Source organism: Podospora pseudoanserina, chromosome 6, assembly GCF_035222485.1.
Source record: "Podospora pseudoanserina strain CBS 124.78 chromosome 6, whole genome shotgun sequence".
Taxonomy (NCBI): Eukaryota; Fungi; Ascomycota; class Sordariomycetes; order Sordariales; family Podosporaceae; genus Podospora; species Podospora pseudoanserina.
The window spans coordinates 4130447-4148316 of record NC_085925.1 but is presented as its reverse complement, the minus strand read 5'-3'; the positions used below and the strand labels follow the sequence as shown (position 1 = coordinate 4148316).

General features: G+C 52.4%; 8 protein-coding genes and 1 non-coding gene across 9 annotated transcripts; 4 read left to right on the top strand and 5 right to left on the bottom strand.

Moving 5' to 3' along the window:
* Positions 1-346: 346 nt before the first annotated feature.
* On the top strand, positions 347-3012 carry QC764_611070 (uncharacterized protein). Its single transcript, XM_062949590.1, has 5 exons — positions 347-1167; positions 1317-1472; positions 1554-2164; positions 2218-2531; positions 2584-3012. Exons 3-5 carry the CDS (start codon positions 2102-2104, stop codon positions 2753-2755), a joined length of 549 nt encoding a protein of 182 aa, XP_062798347.1. The 5' UTR covers positions 347-1167; positions 1317-1472; positions 1554-2101; the 3' UTR covers positions 2756-3012.
* A 354-nt stretch (positions 3013-3366) lies between these two features.
* QC764_611060 (uncharacterized protein) lies at positions 3367-4788 on the top strand. The gene is made up of 2 exons (XM_062949589.1): positions 3367-3893; positions 3956-4788. The coding sequence occupies exons 1-2, from the start codon at positions 3561-3563 to the stop codon at positions 4751-4753; spliced, it is 1131 nt and encodes a 376-aa protein (XP_062798346.1). The 5' UTR covers positions 3367-3560; the 3' UTR covers positions 4754-4788.
* An 85-nt stretch (positions 4789-4873) lies between these two features.
* QC764_611050 (uncharacterized protein) lies at positions 4874-5683 on the bottom strand (the record flags this gene model as incomplete). The annotated part of the gene is made up of 1 exon (XM_062949588.1): positions 4874-5683. The coding sequence occupies one exon, from the start codon at positions 5681-5683 to the stop codon at positions 4874-4876; it is 810 nt and encodes a 269-aa protein (XP_062798345.1).
* Positions 5684-6112: 429 nt separating this feature from the next.
* On the bottom strand, positions 6113-6186 carry QC764_0101560. Its single transcript has one exon. It is a non-coding gene; the product is annotated as a tRNA-Val (tRNA).
* A 306-nt stretch (positions 6187-6492) lies between these two features.
* QC764_611040 (uncharacterized protein) lies at positions 6493-7530 on the bottom strand (the record flags this gene model as incomplete). The annotated part of the gene is made up of 1 exon (XM_062949587.1): positions 6493-7530. The coding sequence occupies one exon, from the start codon at positions 7528-7530 to the stop codon at positions 6493-6495; it is 1038 nt and encodes a 345-aa protein (XP_062798344.1).
* A 616-nt stretch (positions 7531-8146) lies between these two features.
* QC764_611030 (uncharacterized protein) lies at positions 8147-10409 on the bottom strand. The gene is made up of 2 exons (XM_062949586.1): positions 9437-10409; positions 8147-9385 (listed from the first exon to the last, which is right to left on the bottom strand). Exons 1-2 carry the CDS (start codon positions 9965-9967, stop codon positions 8585-8587), a joined length of 1332 nt encoding a protein of 443 aa, XP_062798343.1. The 5' UTR covers positions 9968-10409; the 3' UTR covers positions 8147-8584.
* Positions 10410-10873: 464 nt separating this feature from the next.
* On the top strand, positions 10874-11689 carry QC764_611025 (uncharacterized protein; the record flags this gene model as incomplete). The annotated part of the gene is made up of 1 exon (XM_062949585.1): positions 10874-11689. The coding sequence occupies one exon, from the start codon at positions 10874-10876 to the stop codon at positions 11687-11689; it is 816 nt and encodes a 271-aa protein (XP_062798342.1).
* A 686-nt stretch (positions 11690-12375) lies between these two features.
* Positions 12376-14612, top strand: QC764_611010 (uncharacterized protein). Its single transcript, XM_062949584.1, has 2 exons — positions 12376-14094; positions 14150-14612. Exons 1-2 carry the CDS (start codon positions 13668-13670, stop codon positions 14398-14400), a joined length of 678 nt encoding a protein of 225 aa, XP_062798341.1. The 5' UTR covers positions 12376-13667; the 3' UTR covers positions 14401-14612.
* Positions 14613-15392: 780 nt separating this feature from the next.
* On the bottom strand, positions 15393-16888 carry QC764_611000 (uncharacterized protein; the record flags this gene model as incomplete). Its single annotated transcript, XM_062949583.1, has 3 exons — positions 15393-16252; positions 16308-16585; positions 16641-16888. 3 exons carry the CDS (start codon positions 16886-16888, stop codon positions 15393-15395), a joined length of 1386 nt encoding a protein of 461 aa, XP_062798340.1.
* Positions 16889-17870: the final 982 nt, after the last annotated feature.

The window sequence follows — 17870 nt, the reverse complement described above, 5'->3', positions numbered from 1 at the left end:
GCGTTAAAAACCTCGCTCTTGACGATACCCCTATGGGGACTGGCCGTGACTTGGGCAAGATTTGCCTCACCGCAGTTGTTGGGCTACGCGCTCAACATTGTCACGGCATTCATGACTCTAAAGAGCATTCTTTGGTCGAAACACATTTTCCATCTGCTCTGTATACTGGCTATGGTTGGCAAAAGTATATCCACGTAAGGAGACCAATGAAGGTGACTGCTCGGGAGTTGGAATGCGCCGCTACTGCACGTTGGAAGGTCGACAGCCATTCAGCCAGACAGGGGTCCTCCCCACGCAAGAGGTGATGTCACAGCGTCTTTACCCGCCCTCATCAGTCACCTCGTGTCCTCTATCTCATCACCACAAATGCACAGGTATGGATGGCCAGCAACTTGACAGATGTCTTGCTGCGTCTCCGGATGGGCGCGCTGATTCCGCAACCCGATCTGGGCTTCCTCAGGCATCCAGATTACGAGATGACCATCATCTCTTGTCATCCCTGCTCCCATTCGTCTCAGCCCTACCGCGGGGGCCGAGGACTGATCGCCTGAAACAAATCGCCGTTGGTTCCTGGCAGGCACACTTGGAGCGAGACCAGCTGAGTTCCACGTGGAAGCCCGGACTGCACTCACAACAGCCACCAATCAGCAACTCGGCAAACAGTCGGTGACATCGGAGCGGTCTTGTCCAGACTCATACTCTTACTCTAGAGTGGCATTGTCATTCATCATCCCTACATGCAAAACACCAAGACAGGCATCCCTCTTAGCTCAGCGATGCCACCTCCATTGGTTCAAATGCACCGCACCCACCTGTCCATTCTCCCGGAACATAAACGCGGCTCCTCACTCATGGCTTGACTGCTTACAACTCGCGCCCGACTCTGACTACGAGGCTCGTTCTTGTTTGGATCCCACCTACAACATACAGGAAATATCCGTGGTGCATCGCGGATCGTTTCGCTGTGCCACTATAATGCGCTAAAATCTGACTGCAAGCATGAGGGTGGAATCAAGGCCTCAGAGACCCATGTATTTTCTCAGGCAACAACTCAAGATGTCAGGAAAGAGAGTAGACGGTCAATACTCGAAATGAGCTCAGGACGAATCTATGCCTGGCCCACTCATCCATTCCACCCTTCATCTCATGACGACATGATGCCTCATGGTGCGTCTTGATTATTCAAACCCACAAATTCGACGTTATACGGTGCCTTCCCAGTCAACCACTGCAAGCCATGACATGTCTGCTCCTGAGCCTTGATTCTGTGCACCTAAGATAGCAACAAGCTTGACCAGTGGTGATATTGTTCCTAGAAAGTTCATCACCCAACGCTCCGTGAGTGAGGGGTTGTAACCAACAGTTTACTGGCTTTGCAGACAGAGGGCTCGGGCATGTTCCTCTCCAAGAGCGAATAAAACCAAGAGATCCAGCACATGAGAACTATCTCTTGTGCCCAGGAGATGCACTCGGTAGGTACTGACCCACCATCGTCATGGTCAAAATGGTTACCTATTCCCACACTGATACAACCCTTGCTTCTCGTCTGGCAGATAACTCCCCGAGCCGCACTATCCGTTGGTCCATGGTCACTCCGGCACATAGCGTACCATGGCCACCGAACCCATTCTTGCCTTTTGTTTGGGGCGTCTTTTCAAGCTTCGCCCGTCTGACTCTGCCCACCACCCGGTCATCTTTATACTGATCTGGTGAGTCCACCCGGTAAGAGCCCCAACATTATCTGTCGTCCTGTCTGCAAACATGATTGGATGGCATGTCTTGTCTTTTCCTCGAGTACACTAGGTTGGGTGCCATTCCTGTTAGCCTAGGGCTGTCCCTGACCCGGTAGACTGGGAGAGTGTGGAGGGGTGAAAAGTACCGTCAGTATGGTGCCGTTACCTATCCACTTTTTGGACCAGGCAGTCACTTTCTCAAGTTTGAATCCAAAACCTCCGCATCTCCAAGATTCCAGACCATCAGACTTATATCTACATCAAACTCGCCCAGCTCCATCATCAGTCGCTGTACATCTCACTACCATCAGTTCAGTCACTTACACACACACTGACTTAACCTGCTCTCGTTCACACCAAAACCCACCATGTCATCTTCGCGCTCACGTCGAACTGGACACAAGTCTGGAAGCTCGAGTACATCCGGCTCAGTATGATTGGCATATCTTCTCGCTCATGCTCAAATAAACTAACAGTCCTGCAGCAGTCAGCGCGCCAGATCATCGAGTCTCTCCTTACCCACCGCATCAACACCTTGACTGAGCTCTGTCGTGTGGAACGCTTGGTAGCGAATGCCGAGACAGAGGAGGATCAACTAGCTTTCCAGGAACCCATGACCTCGGCTTGGATCTACTACGTCGAATCAAATCAGATGCTTTCCGAGCTCCGGGGGCTCACCCCCAACTACGCCTTTTCTGGGGAAATGTTGACGTACGCCCAGGGCCTAGTCCGAAACGACCCGCAATCCAACAGGAGCTGGAACTTCGCCTGGATGGTATTAGAAAAGATCACAGAGGAGTACGTTCCTTGTCAGATTATTTGGTGATCAAGGACTAACAAAGAATGGCAGGAATCTGGTGGCCACCTATGCTGAAATCGAAGCAGCCAGGCCTGAAATGTGGGGCGATGTCGTGCCAGACGATCAACAGATACAGGAGCTGGCAGCCTACTTTTCTCAAGAATGGACTTATGCCATCAACTGGATGTTGCAGCACTGGACCGCTGCCCCAGTGTGGTACTAAGTACACCTTGGCTGTTCGCAACGTACAACCGAACTCCTACGGTCATACAGGCCTGACGGAAACTTTCATTCTCCCCTCCATTCATTTCGCTTGTTGTAGTTTTTTCACATGTATGACTTACCTGTACACCATCATAGAGGAGGAACTTTGCACCGGTCCGTTGTCTGAAGGGGTGCTTGTGGTCTGGTTTATCTCCCTGCTATATATTCTCTCAAGCACATTGAATGACAAATTCACACAACTTTCTAACTTGAAACTTCCCAGAGGTGAGTTTCTGCTAGGTAGGTGACTGAGAACCACATTGAAAGGAGGGAACCGAGGCTTTGGGCCCAAGCTGGGCACCTAGGTAGGTATTCTTGCCCGTTCCCAGCGCTGGTAAAAGTAGCAGAGCTCCTTTGTCCGATTCCCCAATATTCAATAGCTTATTCGGGCCGACCGGGTCGGAACGGATGGTATGAGAACATTGTTCCGTATCTGGCCTCGAGACTCTGGATTGCGGGCTGTGTTTGAACGGCAATTTCGTTGTCCGAGAAGATGTGACATCATCAGTACAAAGTACAAGTTTTGGATAAACATATCTATGCTCTACTCTCAAGCTAACTATTCAGTCTTGCCCTGATCAGATTAAAAGCATTTTAGCGAAATCTAACAATAAAAATTCCAGTTTCACAACCCAAAGGAAAAGCGATTGCTATAAATGACAGGCATCCGGCCAAGCCAGGGTGAATAAAACACGCCAAAACTGGCAATCTGGGTTATTTTCTAAAGAGTCTCTCCTGAACAGTTTCCGTCTATTCCAGCTATCATGCTTTCCCAACTAGGCTTCCTTTTCGTAGCCATGGCCTTGGCAACAGGGAGAGTGGTTCGCCGCGATAGCGCCGACGGGTTTCCTAACCCGAATGCAACTCAGCTTGAATTCATCGAAGACATAGCAGATGGCACACTGTCAGATGCACCGCCCCCGCCCTCCCTGAACGAAAGCAGCATTCCCATTTTCCAACTGATTAGCTTCAATGAGTATTTTGAAGTCGCCTTCTTTTCGTCCCTCATTGAGAACATCACCACGGACGAGCCCGGCTTCACACTTCCAACAGAGAAGAAAGTGGAGATACTCGAAATCCTGGCGACCGTCTTGGCTGTAAGTGTTCATTTCCCTGCCACAGACCTCCGCAGATGCTAACTACGTTACCTATGCAATAGCAAGAACAACTGCACGCCATCGATGCCTCCAACGTTCTCAAGCACTTCAACGCCTCTCTGATCCCCGAGCCCTGCGAGTACGTCTTCCCCGGTGCCACCGACATCAACTCGTCCATCGCTCTCGCCGCCACCTTCACCGATGTCGTTCTCGGAACACTTCAGGATGCGGCCGAGGGGCTAGCTGTCAACGGGGACTTGGGTCCTATTCGTAAAGTCGCCTCCATCATTGGCCAAGAAGGGCAGCAGTCTGGCTTCTACCGTCTGCTTCTTAACCAAATGCCATCGCAGAAACTCTTCTTGACCACCAACGTCGGCGCCTTTGGCTGGAGCGCGCTTCAACAATTCGTCGTATCTTGCCCCTTCAACATCGGGGAGATCGAAATCCCAATCTTCCCGCCTCTTGAGGTCGCCCATGTGAAAGGAGGCCAAACCATTGAGCCCCGTGATCAGCGCTTGTCTTTTGTTGCCAATTTGACCGGCTCCTCCGAAGCAGAGCAGTTAATCAATGAGACTAGTCCGGATCTGTTTGTTACCTACTTTAGCGGACAGCTGTTGCCCATTAGTGTGCCTATTGAAGATGTCGAGTGGTTTGGCGAGAACAACGCACAGCTGAGGTTTGAGGCTGAGTTTCCTTTTGAGGAGAATATACTTGTCGGGTTGACGATTGCTGCTCTTACTTCGAAAGACAACTTTACGACATATGGCGAGGTGGTGGAGGTTACGATTGCGGCACCTGGGCTGATCGAGGTTACTGAGGAGGGGTTGAGTTGGGATCTTTTGAGCGAAGAGGATTTGTAGTGGGTGCTTTCTGCGGCATGATCGGAGTTTAGGAGTAGTACATTGGGTTACATATACGATTTTTTGATTGTTCAGTTTGTATCCAAAGGAAAAGTGCTGTCTATATCTCCAAGAGTCGTCTCAAGTTTTCTGCTGCCTCTGTAATAACTCTTGACCAAGCAGGTCAAAGAAAGTGTGCCATCTTGACTGTCCTTCTGACTTCCTTCTTCGGTGATGGTGCCGATGGTTATCGGGCCACCGGCCATCGTCTTGCCTGCGGACTGGTGACGTTGTCCGAGCCCTGCCTCTGTGGTGGTATCGCTCGTCTGGCGGTGGCGCCAGACGCGAGCTCGCGTAGCTGTAGTCTTCGGGGCTCTCTGCACGCTGCTCTTGATGTTCCTCCTGAAATGGTGGCGAGGGAACTAGAGCCCATCGCACCTTGTGATCTTCTGGCTCTTGTGCTTCCAAGTCAGGGTAGGGCAGCTCCCGGTCTCGGCTTCTGCTTCTTCTCCTCGCTCTCTCGAATGACCTCGGACGTGAGCTAGATCTTGAGGTGCTCCTACTGTGGCACTCGTGCTTCTCGCCTTTTGTTGTGCTAGGCGTTGACCTGGACTCACTCTCGGGACGCCGACGTGTCCTCTCCCGTCCGACTCTTTCATTATGCTCTCTTTTCATCATGGTAAACGCGGTAGCGGCGGCGGCGGCACTCAGGCTGGCCTTTGCTAAATGCATGGCCTTGTGCTTTTTGCTGTCTTTGAGCTTGAGGACTTGGTCGGCTGTGAGCGCTGTGGCTGTGAGGCCAACGATGAGGTCAATGTCCTCGCCCAAGTTGATACTCTTGGTGAGATCAGGAAATATCCCCGATTTCTTCTTCTTCGGATATGAAATTGGGGAGTGCGGACGTGGAAGTAGCGGTTGGTAAGGGGCAACGTCGGTGATGTTGTGGTTCATGATTAATGGTAATGCAGGTGATGTTGATGGGGAAAGTTAATGCAGTTGTATTTGGATGGTAGGAAAAAATTGTCAAGATATTTTTGCACTGGTTCTGGCGGCGTGTTGTTCTTATAGGCTTGGGTTAGACGGGCGGTGCCGGCATTGTATTGGAAAGTGTCAGGAGATGAATAGGGGCTGAGGTGTTGGCTGGCCAATGGCGCACCAGATCCAGCCGAGCGTGATGCACCCGCTGCAACCATCTGCCGATGCACCCCATGACTGCTAGATGGGCTGATATCTGTGAAGTATACATTTAGATGCCATTTGTATCCTGTTCGGTTTGATTGCTGGGCAGTATTGCTTGTAGACCATGTGTGATGTTCGTTATTGTCACGTTGCTATCCCTACAGAACACTTCTTTTGTCTGGTGATCATCACAAATCAGATGGTTTCGTGGTGTAGTTGGTTATCACGTCAGTCTAACACACTGAAGGTCTCCAGTTCGAGCCTGGACGAAATCAAATTCCATCATTTTTGCTTCCCCACCCATGCACACACGGCCCACCGCCCATGGAATACCCCCCTTTTTTCATTATTGCTTACCCCAACTGACATCATCGGCACACTTCATATAGGTGCGGTCGTTTTTGATAATCGGTGGATCATAACACATGTTGGAACCAAATAAGGACTCATTCTGAACATAAACTTGATATTTGCTGTAATCTCCCAGCCATTAAACTTTCAAGTCTTCTCTCTCCGCACGAACGACAGACCCAATTGCTGTCTACAACGCGTAATTCTACAGTAAACAAGGGAACTGCAGCTTAGTTGGGATCACAGTAGCCAAACTCGGGCTGGCACCCGACAATATACGGGCAGTACTGATCGCCATCGCCGCACCAGCCAAACTGCGAGCAGCATCTTCCGAAGGTGGAACCTAAGCAGTTCTGACCGCCGCCACAGCGTCCGTCGGTAGAAGATCTCTGACCGGGTGGGAGGACCAGGGTAGGAGTGGGCGCGACAGAAGTGGTGGAGGTGGTCCTGGTGGAAGTCGAGCTCGTGGTGGTAGTGCTGGTGGTGGTGGTGGAGGAGGTTGTGGTGGGAGGCACAACAACCGGGGTGGATGTGGTCGTGGGCGGGACAACGGGCGAGGTGCTTGTGGTCGTGCCGTTGATGGGAGTTCCGGGCAGACCAGGGATGCCGAGACAAGCACCAAAGTTGGACTGACAGCCGGCACCGCAGAAGTCAACTGAGGAACCGCACCAGAAATACTGCGAGCAGCAAGGGCCGTAGTTGGGGTTTCCAATGCACATGGTGCCGTTTCCGCACTGGCCATTGGTGGTCACAACCAGGGGACCAGTAGGCTGGGGAACAGAGGGAGTCGATGAGGTGCTGCTCGGGGGGATTACAACCACACTGCTTGTAGTGGTAGGAGGAGGCGGGGGAGCAGTGGTGGAAGTGGTGGAAGTGGTGGTGGGAGGGGGTGGGGGGGTTGACGTGGTCGTTGGGGGGGGAGGAGGAGTCGATGTGGTGGCAGGCACCGGGGGAGGCCATCCGCAGACACCATACTGGGCTTGACAGTCAAACAGAGGATGGCAGTGGTCAACGGTCAAACCGCAGAAGCCATAGTCGGAGCAGCACTGCCCATCGGGGCAGCGTCCAACTCCCGCTCCGCATCTGCCACCTTCCTGACGAAGACCAAGCTGGGCGTAGTCAGTGGTGCCGTTTCGGTGGCGGCTCTGGAGCACACGAGGGCGACGAGCGAGGAGGGCTTCGTTGGGAATGGCATTGTTGCTCTCGCTGGCCAGCACGCCTGTCCACGACAAGGCAGCTGCTGCCAGTCCAATGTACATGGACTTCATCTTTGTTGTCGTTTCACGCTCACTGTCGTCGGTCTAGAGGGGCGGGACGAGGAGCAGGATCAAGTTGGCAACTCCCGACCAAGGGATGGGAGAGCTCATGTAAATAATCAATTTCCACTCGGCTTCATCTCTCATCCACGACCCCCTCATGCCCCGTTTCTTGACCCTTCACCCCACAAGCCCTGGTTAGGGACCTCACGGTCTTGGTTTTTTGGAGAAAGCATCTCGGCTGCCGGCTGTTAGATCAGGAACCCGCTCAGAAGCTGTTCTTTTCTTAATTTACACGTCTTGGGCGTCACAGTGAGGCACTATCCGGAGCATTTGCAGTGTTATAAGCAAGTGAGATTCCAGATAGAGGCTAAATGACAGGCTGCCGATTTTACCGAGGACGCTGTGCTGGGGTCATGCAGGAACGGCGGGCGTCGTGCCGTCATTTCGTGGGCCAGAGTCTGTATAAAAGGTTGAATCCGCCTTGGCGGTAACCCGAAGAAGCTCCGCTACATTTACACTTCATATAGCCAGCGGTACAGCATTGTCTCTCGGCACTGTCGAGGTGTGCAGCTTGTGATAGCACAAGAGAGTCTCGCTTGGATGCAGCCCGAATAGGGATTGACAATGTGGGGGGGGAATTCTTCTAGAATCCCTTGGGGTGTCATTGGAACGTCGTACTCAAAGTGTGATGAATGAGGGTTGCCTCATAGCCTGAGAAGGAAAATCACCTTGTTGTCACCTCCCACCACATTCACCGAATCACCGAGAGCGAGCTCGTTGTCCAACCCGACCACAGGTACATACCCGCCACTCACTCATTTCCTGGATACCTTGAGGACAAAAACGTGGGGGGGGGGGATGTCTGATTTACCCACAACTTCCTCATCTGATAAGAGTTTGAGGGGGTATTGGCATCCAAGACCACGCAAATGGGGTGATATAGCCCGAGAGAGCTGGCGCAATCAAAACTCGTGTCATTTGCATCTGTTCTACTGCACAGCTCCTTGCCTGCAGCAGTTTATCCGTCTCTGCTGGTCTTCCGTCTCTTTCCCATCTCGTCCACCTAGTCCTTGGCTGTCTTGTCCATGCACTCTCTTGCGGCTCGGTATTCGTCGTGTTTGAACAAGACGTCCCTAAACGCACTGCTATAAGGCATGGCACCAGCAGGCGGCAGAGGACCAGAGTAGTACTTTCGAATCTCGTCCTCCACACCCGGAACGTGGAGCCATTCCGGGCCAGCGTTGGAAGAAAGCATGGCAAGGTTACATCGGGGCACTCGGAGCTTGTCGAACATCTCCAGCCGGCTGTCCATTGTCCATGTGCTCCCGGAAAGGTCGAAAAGTGTTTCCAACGTGGCCGCTGTCTCGATAGCCACGCTTGCTCCGGCCGCATGAATGGGCATCATGACATGTGCTGCATCTCCCATCACCAAAGTCTTTCCACGAACAAAGCTTTGGAGTGGAAGCCGTTTGTAGAGGTGGTGGGCTTTGATGCCGTCCTCGGCCGTCATGGAGACCATGTTTTGAACTGACGGGTGAAAGTTGCAAAGCACCTTGAGGATTTGTTCTCGTGATACGGGAGACTGCCAAAGATCCTCTTCTCCTTCATCGGTTTGCGTGTCATGAACCACGGCATTGTTCAGCACCTTGCCGCCCCTACACTTGTAGCTGACCCAAAGTATCCTGGTTTCTTGATCAACCCAAGCCACGAAGCCGCTTTTCCGACGTCCCTGCGGGTCTGTGTAGAGGTTTTGGAGTACAGGATCTGCATTGACCTCGTCCATGGATACCAGCCATCTGTAAATAGACCGGCCTGTACGGTGAACTGTGGACGGATTCCCGGTAAAATCCTCAATTAAGCGGCTCTATGCTGATCAGTTTCCCTTTCTGGGCGTGGTGAAAGAGTCCAGACTTACATGAGCCCCATCTGCTATTATTACCAAGTCATACTGCTCCAGTCTCCCGTCTTTGAGTTTGACTGTGCCGGCCTCGCAATCGATTCCCGTAATTTCTTGGCCCAATCGGATATCTGCTGGTGGCCCTGGTGTGGTGTCTTGCGTCTGGGTCGCTAGCCCTCTGAGCCCGCTGTGCAAGTCCACCCTGTGAACTGACCAAAAGCGACTCCATTCTGCGCCTGAGTCAGGGCCATAGTATTCCTTTTGAAGCAGGGACAAGCTCTTCGCCTCGTAGCGCAGGAGCATCTCATTGCGAACGCCGCCGAGTTCCAAAAAGTCGAATCCAAACCGTTCCAGAACCAAGGTCGCGTTGGGAGTTATCGTGATGGCCGCACCAATTTCGTTTTTGAAGCTGCTCTTCTCGTACACGGCGACATGCCATCCTGCACGACGGAGGGCGATGGCGGCGCACAAGCCTGCTATTCCAGCGCCGACGACCGCCGCCCGATGTGGCTGCCCATCGGTGGGGCAAGAGGCAGAAAGCTGACCCATCTATGACTGTGACCGATATCAATGTGATTCTGTCAAAAAGAAGGAATGGCAGAGCAGTTCCTTCAAAGAACCGGAAATAATGCTGTGCTTGATTCATCCACAATGCCCGGTTCAACGTTGTCCCCACAACGTCCGTCCGACGCTGACGTCGACCGCCTTGATTGGATCGTGAACAATGCACGGTGCCTGCCCGTTGGAGGTCGTCAACCAGCATCGCTTGTCATTGTCGGCGATAATATCATGTGGGAGGACCGGTTGCTCCCAGTGGGTCAGGTTGTGAGGGCATATTGCTTTTTCTATTTGTTTTCATTTTGGTAATAGTTTGCTCTCTCGATACATCATGCTCACCATATTTCTTCTTCCGTGAGCTCCCACAGACCACCCGTGTGGAATACACTTGTTGCAGATCATCTAGGTACATCTCACCGTGCTTGGCCAGATCAAAGTGCGGGGGGTGGCACAAACAAGCTCATCCAAACACTCTTCTTCTGCAGTTCAGCTGGACTTATTCGGGCCAACGACTGCGCCCAACGCCGCACGCCTAATGTAACCCTCCATCTCTATACTCACAACGCTTACCTTGGCACGGCTCAACCTTTGTCCCCCCTCACCAAGAAAGATGTAGACCACAGCCTGTCTGACAAGGCTCACGTTGCCGATTATCTATCTGCCGCATGATTTCAGGGGCAGAGCCTTGTTCTGCGCCGCATGTACTTGGAGATAGAGAGACTGCTTGTTGCATAACCTAGTCGACCCCTGATGATTGCCAAGTTGAGAGACCGAAGCTTAATGAAGTTGCCCAGAGTCGGGTCAGCAACTCCAAGATTATCCTGGTGAGAAGGTGAGACGTGGGATTTTTTTGGGTGGTGGTGAGGATGAGAGCAGCAGCAAAGGCCAAATAGGTTCATGAAAGAGCCAGAAAACTGTATAAAGGGGGCCACTTCATCCGTGTCTATTCTCCACAATCACCCTCATCATCAACAGCTGTCAAAGCACCATCTAGCTTTCTCATCCTTTGAAAACCCTTTAGCAACAGTCAACTACTACCTTACTCTCAGACTTCCAACCATCAACATGAAGGTCCAACTCCTCACCACTGCTGCCGCTTTCTTTGTGGCCACTGTCACCGCCATCCCCGCCCCCTATGACAATCATGGCCTTTTCCCTGACACCGACGACTTTGAGAACGACGCGGGTGACCCTGCCGTTCTGGAAGCTCGCGCACAGGCCCCTGCCACCTGGGCGACCAACTTCAACTTTACTCGCGACTTTGACTTCCCCCTCGACCACCTCTTTGCCGAGATTGAGCGCATTCCCGACGACATCCTCGAGAAGGGAGATGAAGTGCTCCACCAGTGGCTCGTTGCCAACGGAGACCGTGAGCCCGAAACGGCTCTCAAGCGGGACACCGATTATGTTGATGCCGTTGAGGAGAACTTGAACCTCTTCGAGAGGGGTGAGCTCGCTGCCAGGGCCTCGCTGTGGAAGATTGCCAAATGTGTTGCCGCCATTGTTCAGCTCCTTGCCACCACTGCTGTGCCTGCTGCCAAGCTGCTCAGGATCAAGAAGTACATCAAGGCGCTTGGGGGTGCGAAGCAGGCTGTTAAGCTCATGTTGGGAGCCACCACCAAGGCCGAGAAGTTGAAGGCTGGTGGTGAAATCTTGGTCAACTTGAGTGCCGAGCTGTTGGGTATCAGTACTGTCAAGAACAACTGCTTCTGAGAGGGTATGAGAGAAATTTTCTGGGCAAACGATGGGGTTCGTGGGGAACTTAAAGGGTAAAAAGATTGTTGGCTGGGTATCTTTGGAGCTTCTTGTCACTCTTTTGGCTAGGTATTTCGTTTGACTTTTTCTGGACTGTAGGGCAGGTTACATTCCAGAGTTTAGGATTCCCGCAATTCATATGCTTCGATACGTCCCAAGGCATCTCAGTAAACAATGCATTTTGTGAAACCAATATCGAAGTTTCCCATCACAGCCAACAAATAAAAGCAGTGTACAAGGTAGAAAAGAGACGTACTCCATCATTGCCAATGTCTCCTTTCACCTCCTTTACCCCTAATCAATTGGGAAAAGGGTTTGGGTAAAACCCAAGATCACCTGCTGACAGTTCGTAATGACGCCATAGTCTGGTGCGACCATTACAAATTGAAAAGATCAAAAATCACAGCAAGATTTCTAATCATCACAGGCAAACCCTCCGCCGAAGTCCGGGGATACCTCCTTTGATCTGATCAAGCACACCAGACTGAGAGTTGTCGACGATAAAACGTTAAGAGATGACCCAGTCCTTGCCACCAATCTCTACGAGGCCATGCCGTCCATTTTGTCAAACTTTCCCCCCAAAAAATGACTGAAGCTATAACACATCCCACCGCCCTCTTTTTCTCTTCTGATGGCGAGATAACCCCCATCGCGGCCTCTCTCCCTTTAGCCCCCCAGAGTCATGTCCCTATCAAAGTCACTCACTCCGCTATCCAACCTGCGGACAAAAAGCACTTCAATCTCGGCTTTCACTCTTTCCATCACCGGCTTTGACTATGCTGGCATTAATCTTACAACCAACACTCCTGTCTTGGGGTTGACCTGGCCAGGCCCACACCGCCCGCTTCATGCTGGGGCTCATCAACCCTACATTCTTGCCCGGTCGGATCTAATTTGGACGCAGCCTGAAGGCCTCAGTGCGGAAGCAGCAGCAGGCCTCCCTACTTCTCTGTTGACTGCTGCTGATGCATTTATCAATATTTTCGGGGGTTGGTTTTGCAAGTGCTGGAATTGAACAACTGCCCTCAGGAACCCATTCTCAACGAAAAGGAGTCCTCATCTGGGGCGGTGCTAGCGCGGTTGGGTGGGCAGCCATTCAAGTGGCCAGAGAGGTAGGCGACGAGTTCATCTTTGTTGTGGCCTCGACCAAGAATCATGACCTGCTTGGGGGCATCGGGGCAACGCATGTATTTGACTATACGCACCCAGAGGAAACCACCAAGGAGATCAAACGGACGCTCCAGAGCCTCGATGTAACGCTGACAGCGGTGTTTGATGCCGTTGGTGCTGGGTTGGAAGATGCGGGGTCAACGTACGAGAATAGCAGTTGCTACTGGGGAAAGCAATGTCTCTCTGGTGATCAAGAGCGAGATGCTTTGGCGCGCGCTCGCCCAGTCCCCAGAGAGTGGGATTCGAATTAGGAGTTTGCCATCTTTTCGCGCAAATGGGGTGCCTTGCCAAAACAATCTCCAGAGTGGACATGGAGCCGGCAGGACAAAGTTATGAGAGGGTTTCTGGAGAATCACGCCGCGGCCTGGAAGCCGATGCCGACAAGAGTGGTGCGGTCAAAGGAGGACGCTGTCGTCGCAATCAACTCGTCAGCGGAGGGCAGGATCAGCTGCGAAAAGGTGGTGATACGTCATCCTATTCTCTAAGACAGCGAATACAAGCTTCCTATTCTGGCATGATCGTAATCCCTAGATTCACGGTAGCCCCCCGGCTCGCATTTAGAGACCCGGCCGGGGTCACCTTGTCGAGTTCGGAAGCTCGGTGACTCCACAGTGACGCTGACTCGGGCCGGTTGTCGTCGGCAAGTGACAAATCCAAATTTTGCTCACAAAACCTGGACGATGCCGGTTGTAGTATATGAGTCATTGTCCCCTTTCACATCTCCATCTCATAGGACTTCATATCCACTTCAGTCATAACAAACAATATGCTGGCCCTCCGTGAAGCCACCGTCGCCGATTCCCCGCGCATCGGCGTCATCGGCCGCGACTCGTTCGGGCCCACCCTCTCCCGGATTTTATTCCCGGCGCACTTGCACCACCTCGCCCGCACCGATGCTGCAACGGAGGAGGCCGAGTGGAGGGCTGCCCGCAACACCAGGCGGATCAAGGACGGCAAGAAAACCTATGTTGTTGTCGACAAGCTGGAAGATGGCAGTGAGCAGATTGTGGGATATGCCCAGTGGGAGACCCCAGACTCCCTCCCACCGACAGCCAAACCCCAGACTGCAAGCGAAACAGAGGTTGACGTGCTACCGCCTTCGCTGGACCAGGATGCTCTGAAAGAAATCTTCGGGCTCATGGAGGTGGTGACTGAGCAAACACTGGGGAAAGAAGGGCACAGCCAGATGTGGTGTAAGTTACCTATCTTTGAATCTCCTCACTTACAACACAACTGACATTGACACAGACTTGATGATTCTCGGCGTGGATCCCACTCAAAAGCGCAGAGGAATTGGCAAGATGCTGGTGAAGCATGGCCTGGAGCAGGCCGCCAGGGAGAAGCGAGACGCCTTCCTGATTGCTACCCCCGAGGGCAAGTATCTCTACTCACTGCTCGGGTTTGAGCAAGTCGGGGAAGAGATCGCCCTGGGTGACGTGGCGCATTACGCGATGCTCTGGAAGAGGCCGCGCGAGGAGGGTGAGGAGGTGTTGAACTGAGTTTGACGGCCCGCAGATGTAGCATTGTTGCGTGAGCGGACGGCACGAAAGGACCTCGGCGATGATGTTGTAAATATCGGCGACCTCCTTGCGGTTTAAAACGCATTGACTGGATCGCATACGCACGTGCAGGAGACAGTGCTGATGTAAGATCTGCTTCGTTAGAAGCACTGCTGCTGGCAAAATGATGCATGCATGTGCGCTCCTTCGCCTCTTCGCTTCTTCCGTCATGCCGGCCTCTGATTTGGTCTACATCTGCAGATAAGCTTGGGGTTGGAAACCATGCCTCAAAGAAACATGGAGGAGGCGGGAGGGCTCCCGTGATCTCTTCATTGGACGCCTTTCCTGCACAAAACGTGGCCCAACGCCGTAGGGCTGCAGGCGGTCATGCCATTAGCGCCAAACCATCCCGACTTTTACTGGAATTCCCGGACGGCGGCTCGGCTTCCATCTGGTCTCGTTGACCCCTTGTAAAGCTGATGCTGGAACGGCACAGTGTTGCTTGGCCAATCGAAGAGTTCTGACTGGGTGAGAAACCGGCAAACATGCAGTGATGGATCGTTACATGTGACATCAATGAGATTGGCGATGTAGCTTGGTAAGGTAGTCAAGTCAGAAGAACCTAGGTATTGTGGGCCGAAATATGGAGTTGGTTGTCACCTCAGGGGGTTCGGGGGTAGAGCGGGTTGACCCCGCCTCAGGTGGTCGTGATTGTCCTGAGATCTGTTTCTGCTAAAGTCCTTGTGGAAAAGTTCTTTTTTTGAGTATCTACCAGTTGATGTTGTAGGCCAGCTATATAGGTAGGTAAATATTCACAACTATCATCAAGTCATCTATATACTTTAGAATGGATTTGCACGTGACCAGACACCTCGACTCCATTACCCATTAAGCCAACCTTGATCCAAACTCCTGGTGGTATCTCCATGCATCCCCTATCAAATCATGCTCCAACGCCGGATGTGAACTCACGTACTTGGGTAGGTGCCTAATCAACCCATAAAGTAACCCCCTTCGGAATGGTGATATGCGCCCGTTCCTTGATCCTGCCCCCAAAGTTGTGGATTTACCACTCCTTCGGCTCCGGGAACCATCAACATCTGGCCTTGTGGCGTCGCTGTATGGTGATCCCACCCTGTTTGGGTTGTCTGTGAGTCCCATTGACTCTGTGGATGGAGTTGGTTGCTGGTCATCATGGGGAGTGATGCCACTTGATATTGGTCGACATCGACTGCCTCCAGCTTGGGGTCTGGTGCTGCCGATCCAACCCTAGATGGCGGCGTAAAGACGTTGCTGCCATGGCGATATTGTTGTTCCCAGGTAGCAGGTGTGGCTGTCAATGGTACGTTGGAATCATCTCCATGCTCAGAGACTGATGGGGAAGGGGAGCACACTCTCTCGTGTCGCTCACCCAACGCTTCCCAAAAGTGTGTCATGTCCGGCTGCGGTTGACCCCCAATGAAGTTGGCGAAGCACAGCGCTACTAGGCGGTCCAAAATCACAATGACCTCTGCGTCGCCTCTGGTTGACGAGCTTGGAGGTGGTTGGGAAGCGGCGCCATGGGACCGTAGCAACGACCCCACTGCATAGAGCAGCTGAAAAACCAAATTCGAAGGTAGTGTGCGGTAAGCCTGGGCCGGGATGCCTTGCACCCACCCCTCAAACCAGGCTCTAATCTGTGTGTTGATGTCTGAACTGTGAATTGTTGATGCAAGGCTTAGGCCCCCGGTGTTTCGGTCAGTAGGAGACCGCGAGCGGCGTGGTTTCGGCGATGAAATCCGTAGAGGGCCGGTGCATGGCCGTGGCTCGTATAGACGAAGAATAACCGTGTTGATGTGGGTTGTCAATACGGCTTCCAATGACAAGTCAGTCTCGTTGTCAGATTCTTCCAGAATAGACCTTCTTACAGTTTGTTTTAAGCTCCGAGGGCATTTCTCTCATCAACTTGTCCAGATATTCCTGTGACGACGCAATTGCGGTGCCCCTTTCTCGGTTCTGTTGCTCGGGGAGGTCTGGTTGGGGAGTCTTGAGAACTGCCACCCGCTCGGTCAGATACTGCAGTTTGATGCAGTACACCAGAATCTCGTCCAGGTCGTGGTCTTCTTCTTCATCCAACTCCACCAGGCACTGGCGCATGTAAGAGGTGAAGGGCATTGAGGTTAGTTGCTGGAGATACATTGCCGCTCTGACAGGTGGATGGTCAGTTGATTTTCCTAGTTGGAGGAGTGTGCCACACTTACGAGCTTCTCAGATACCATACCCCCAAAAGCAGCCTCTTCTCATCTGCCATTCTCCCCTCGTTTTGTACCTGGGGCCTCTTGTTGATGCCAAGATCGCTGACCAGGCTCTCGGCTAAACATAGCAGATTGTTTAGCTGGCTGTGTCGCATGCAATGGTAGTGATACCACCCCAACACAACAACAATGCCCATCAGAAGATCAATGGACCTTTCGGCTTGTCGAAACATGCGGTCGGCCACATGGTCCATAATATGCTGCATCTGGCCTTGTACCGAATGCAGTCCCTCAAACCCGGCCACCACTCGAATGGCAAGCATCAAAAAGGGTCGATGAGTTACCAGCATCGAGGCTGAGACATGGTCGGGAATCAAAACGAACGGGTGTGCCGGCATCAAGCAGGTTCGGTATCGGTTCAATAGCAGGTCATCAAGATCCTCTCGCCCTTCAATGAACAGCGGGTTCAGGTGTTGTTGATTCAAGCAGTGAGGTGGACTGGCTGTAAAAAAGTATGATTCGTGCTGAACTGATTGCTGGCTTTGCATTGACGAGGTTCGTATCAAGGACGGTCTGACATCCAGAGAGCCCATGGGTGTGGCTGTTGAAGTGTGACTCCGGACTGATGATGACGAACATGAAGCAAAGTCTGCTCCCAGATCGACTGCGGACGGTGATGGAGGGTTTTCTGGCGTAGAGACAAGAGAGTCGAAGCTGGGCTCTCCTAAACCTGCAGTCGGTCTAGATAAGGTATGAAATGTCAAAAAAAAAAGAAGGCTCTCTGAGGCTACCAGGCAAGTGGTCGGGGCTTACTGTCGAGGCTGACGAGTCTTGCGAGGACGATGGACTTGATCGGTACATTGCTTCAGCAGGCGCTCGCATCTGTACATGTAGTCCGAGAATACGAGTTAGTAACCAAGTAAGCTTGTAAATAAGGTCGTGTTACAACTGCACTTGGCATGGGCTGAAGACGAACCTATCGCATTTTCCACCACTTGCTGACCGTCCAGAGCACTTTGCCTTCGCTGAAGCACACTGAGCACATGCCGTCCCCCACTTGGTTGTCTGGATGGCCTTTGCACGCATCATGGTGTGTGATGTTGGGTGATGGAAGGCGAGAAGAGAGAAAAGACTGTGTGACTGGTATTCTTCAAGTGCTTTCTTTGCAGGAACCTGTTTTTTCAGTAAGTGGCTGCGGAAGAGGACTCAGAAAGGGGATAAGGCGACAATGGGGGG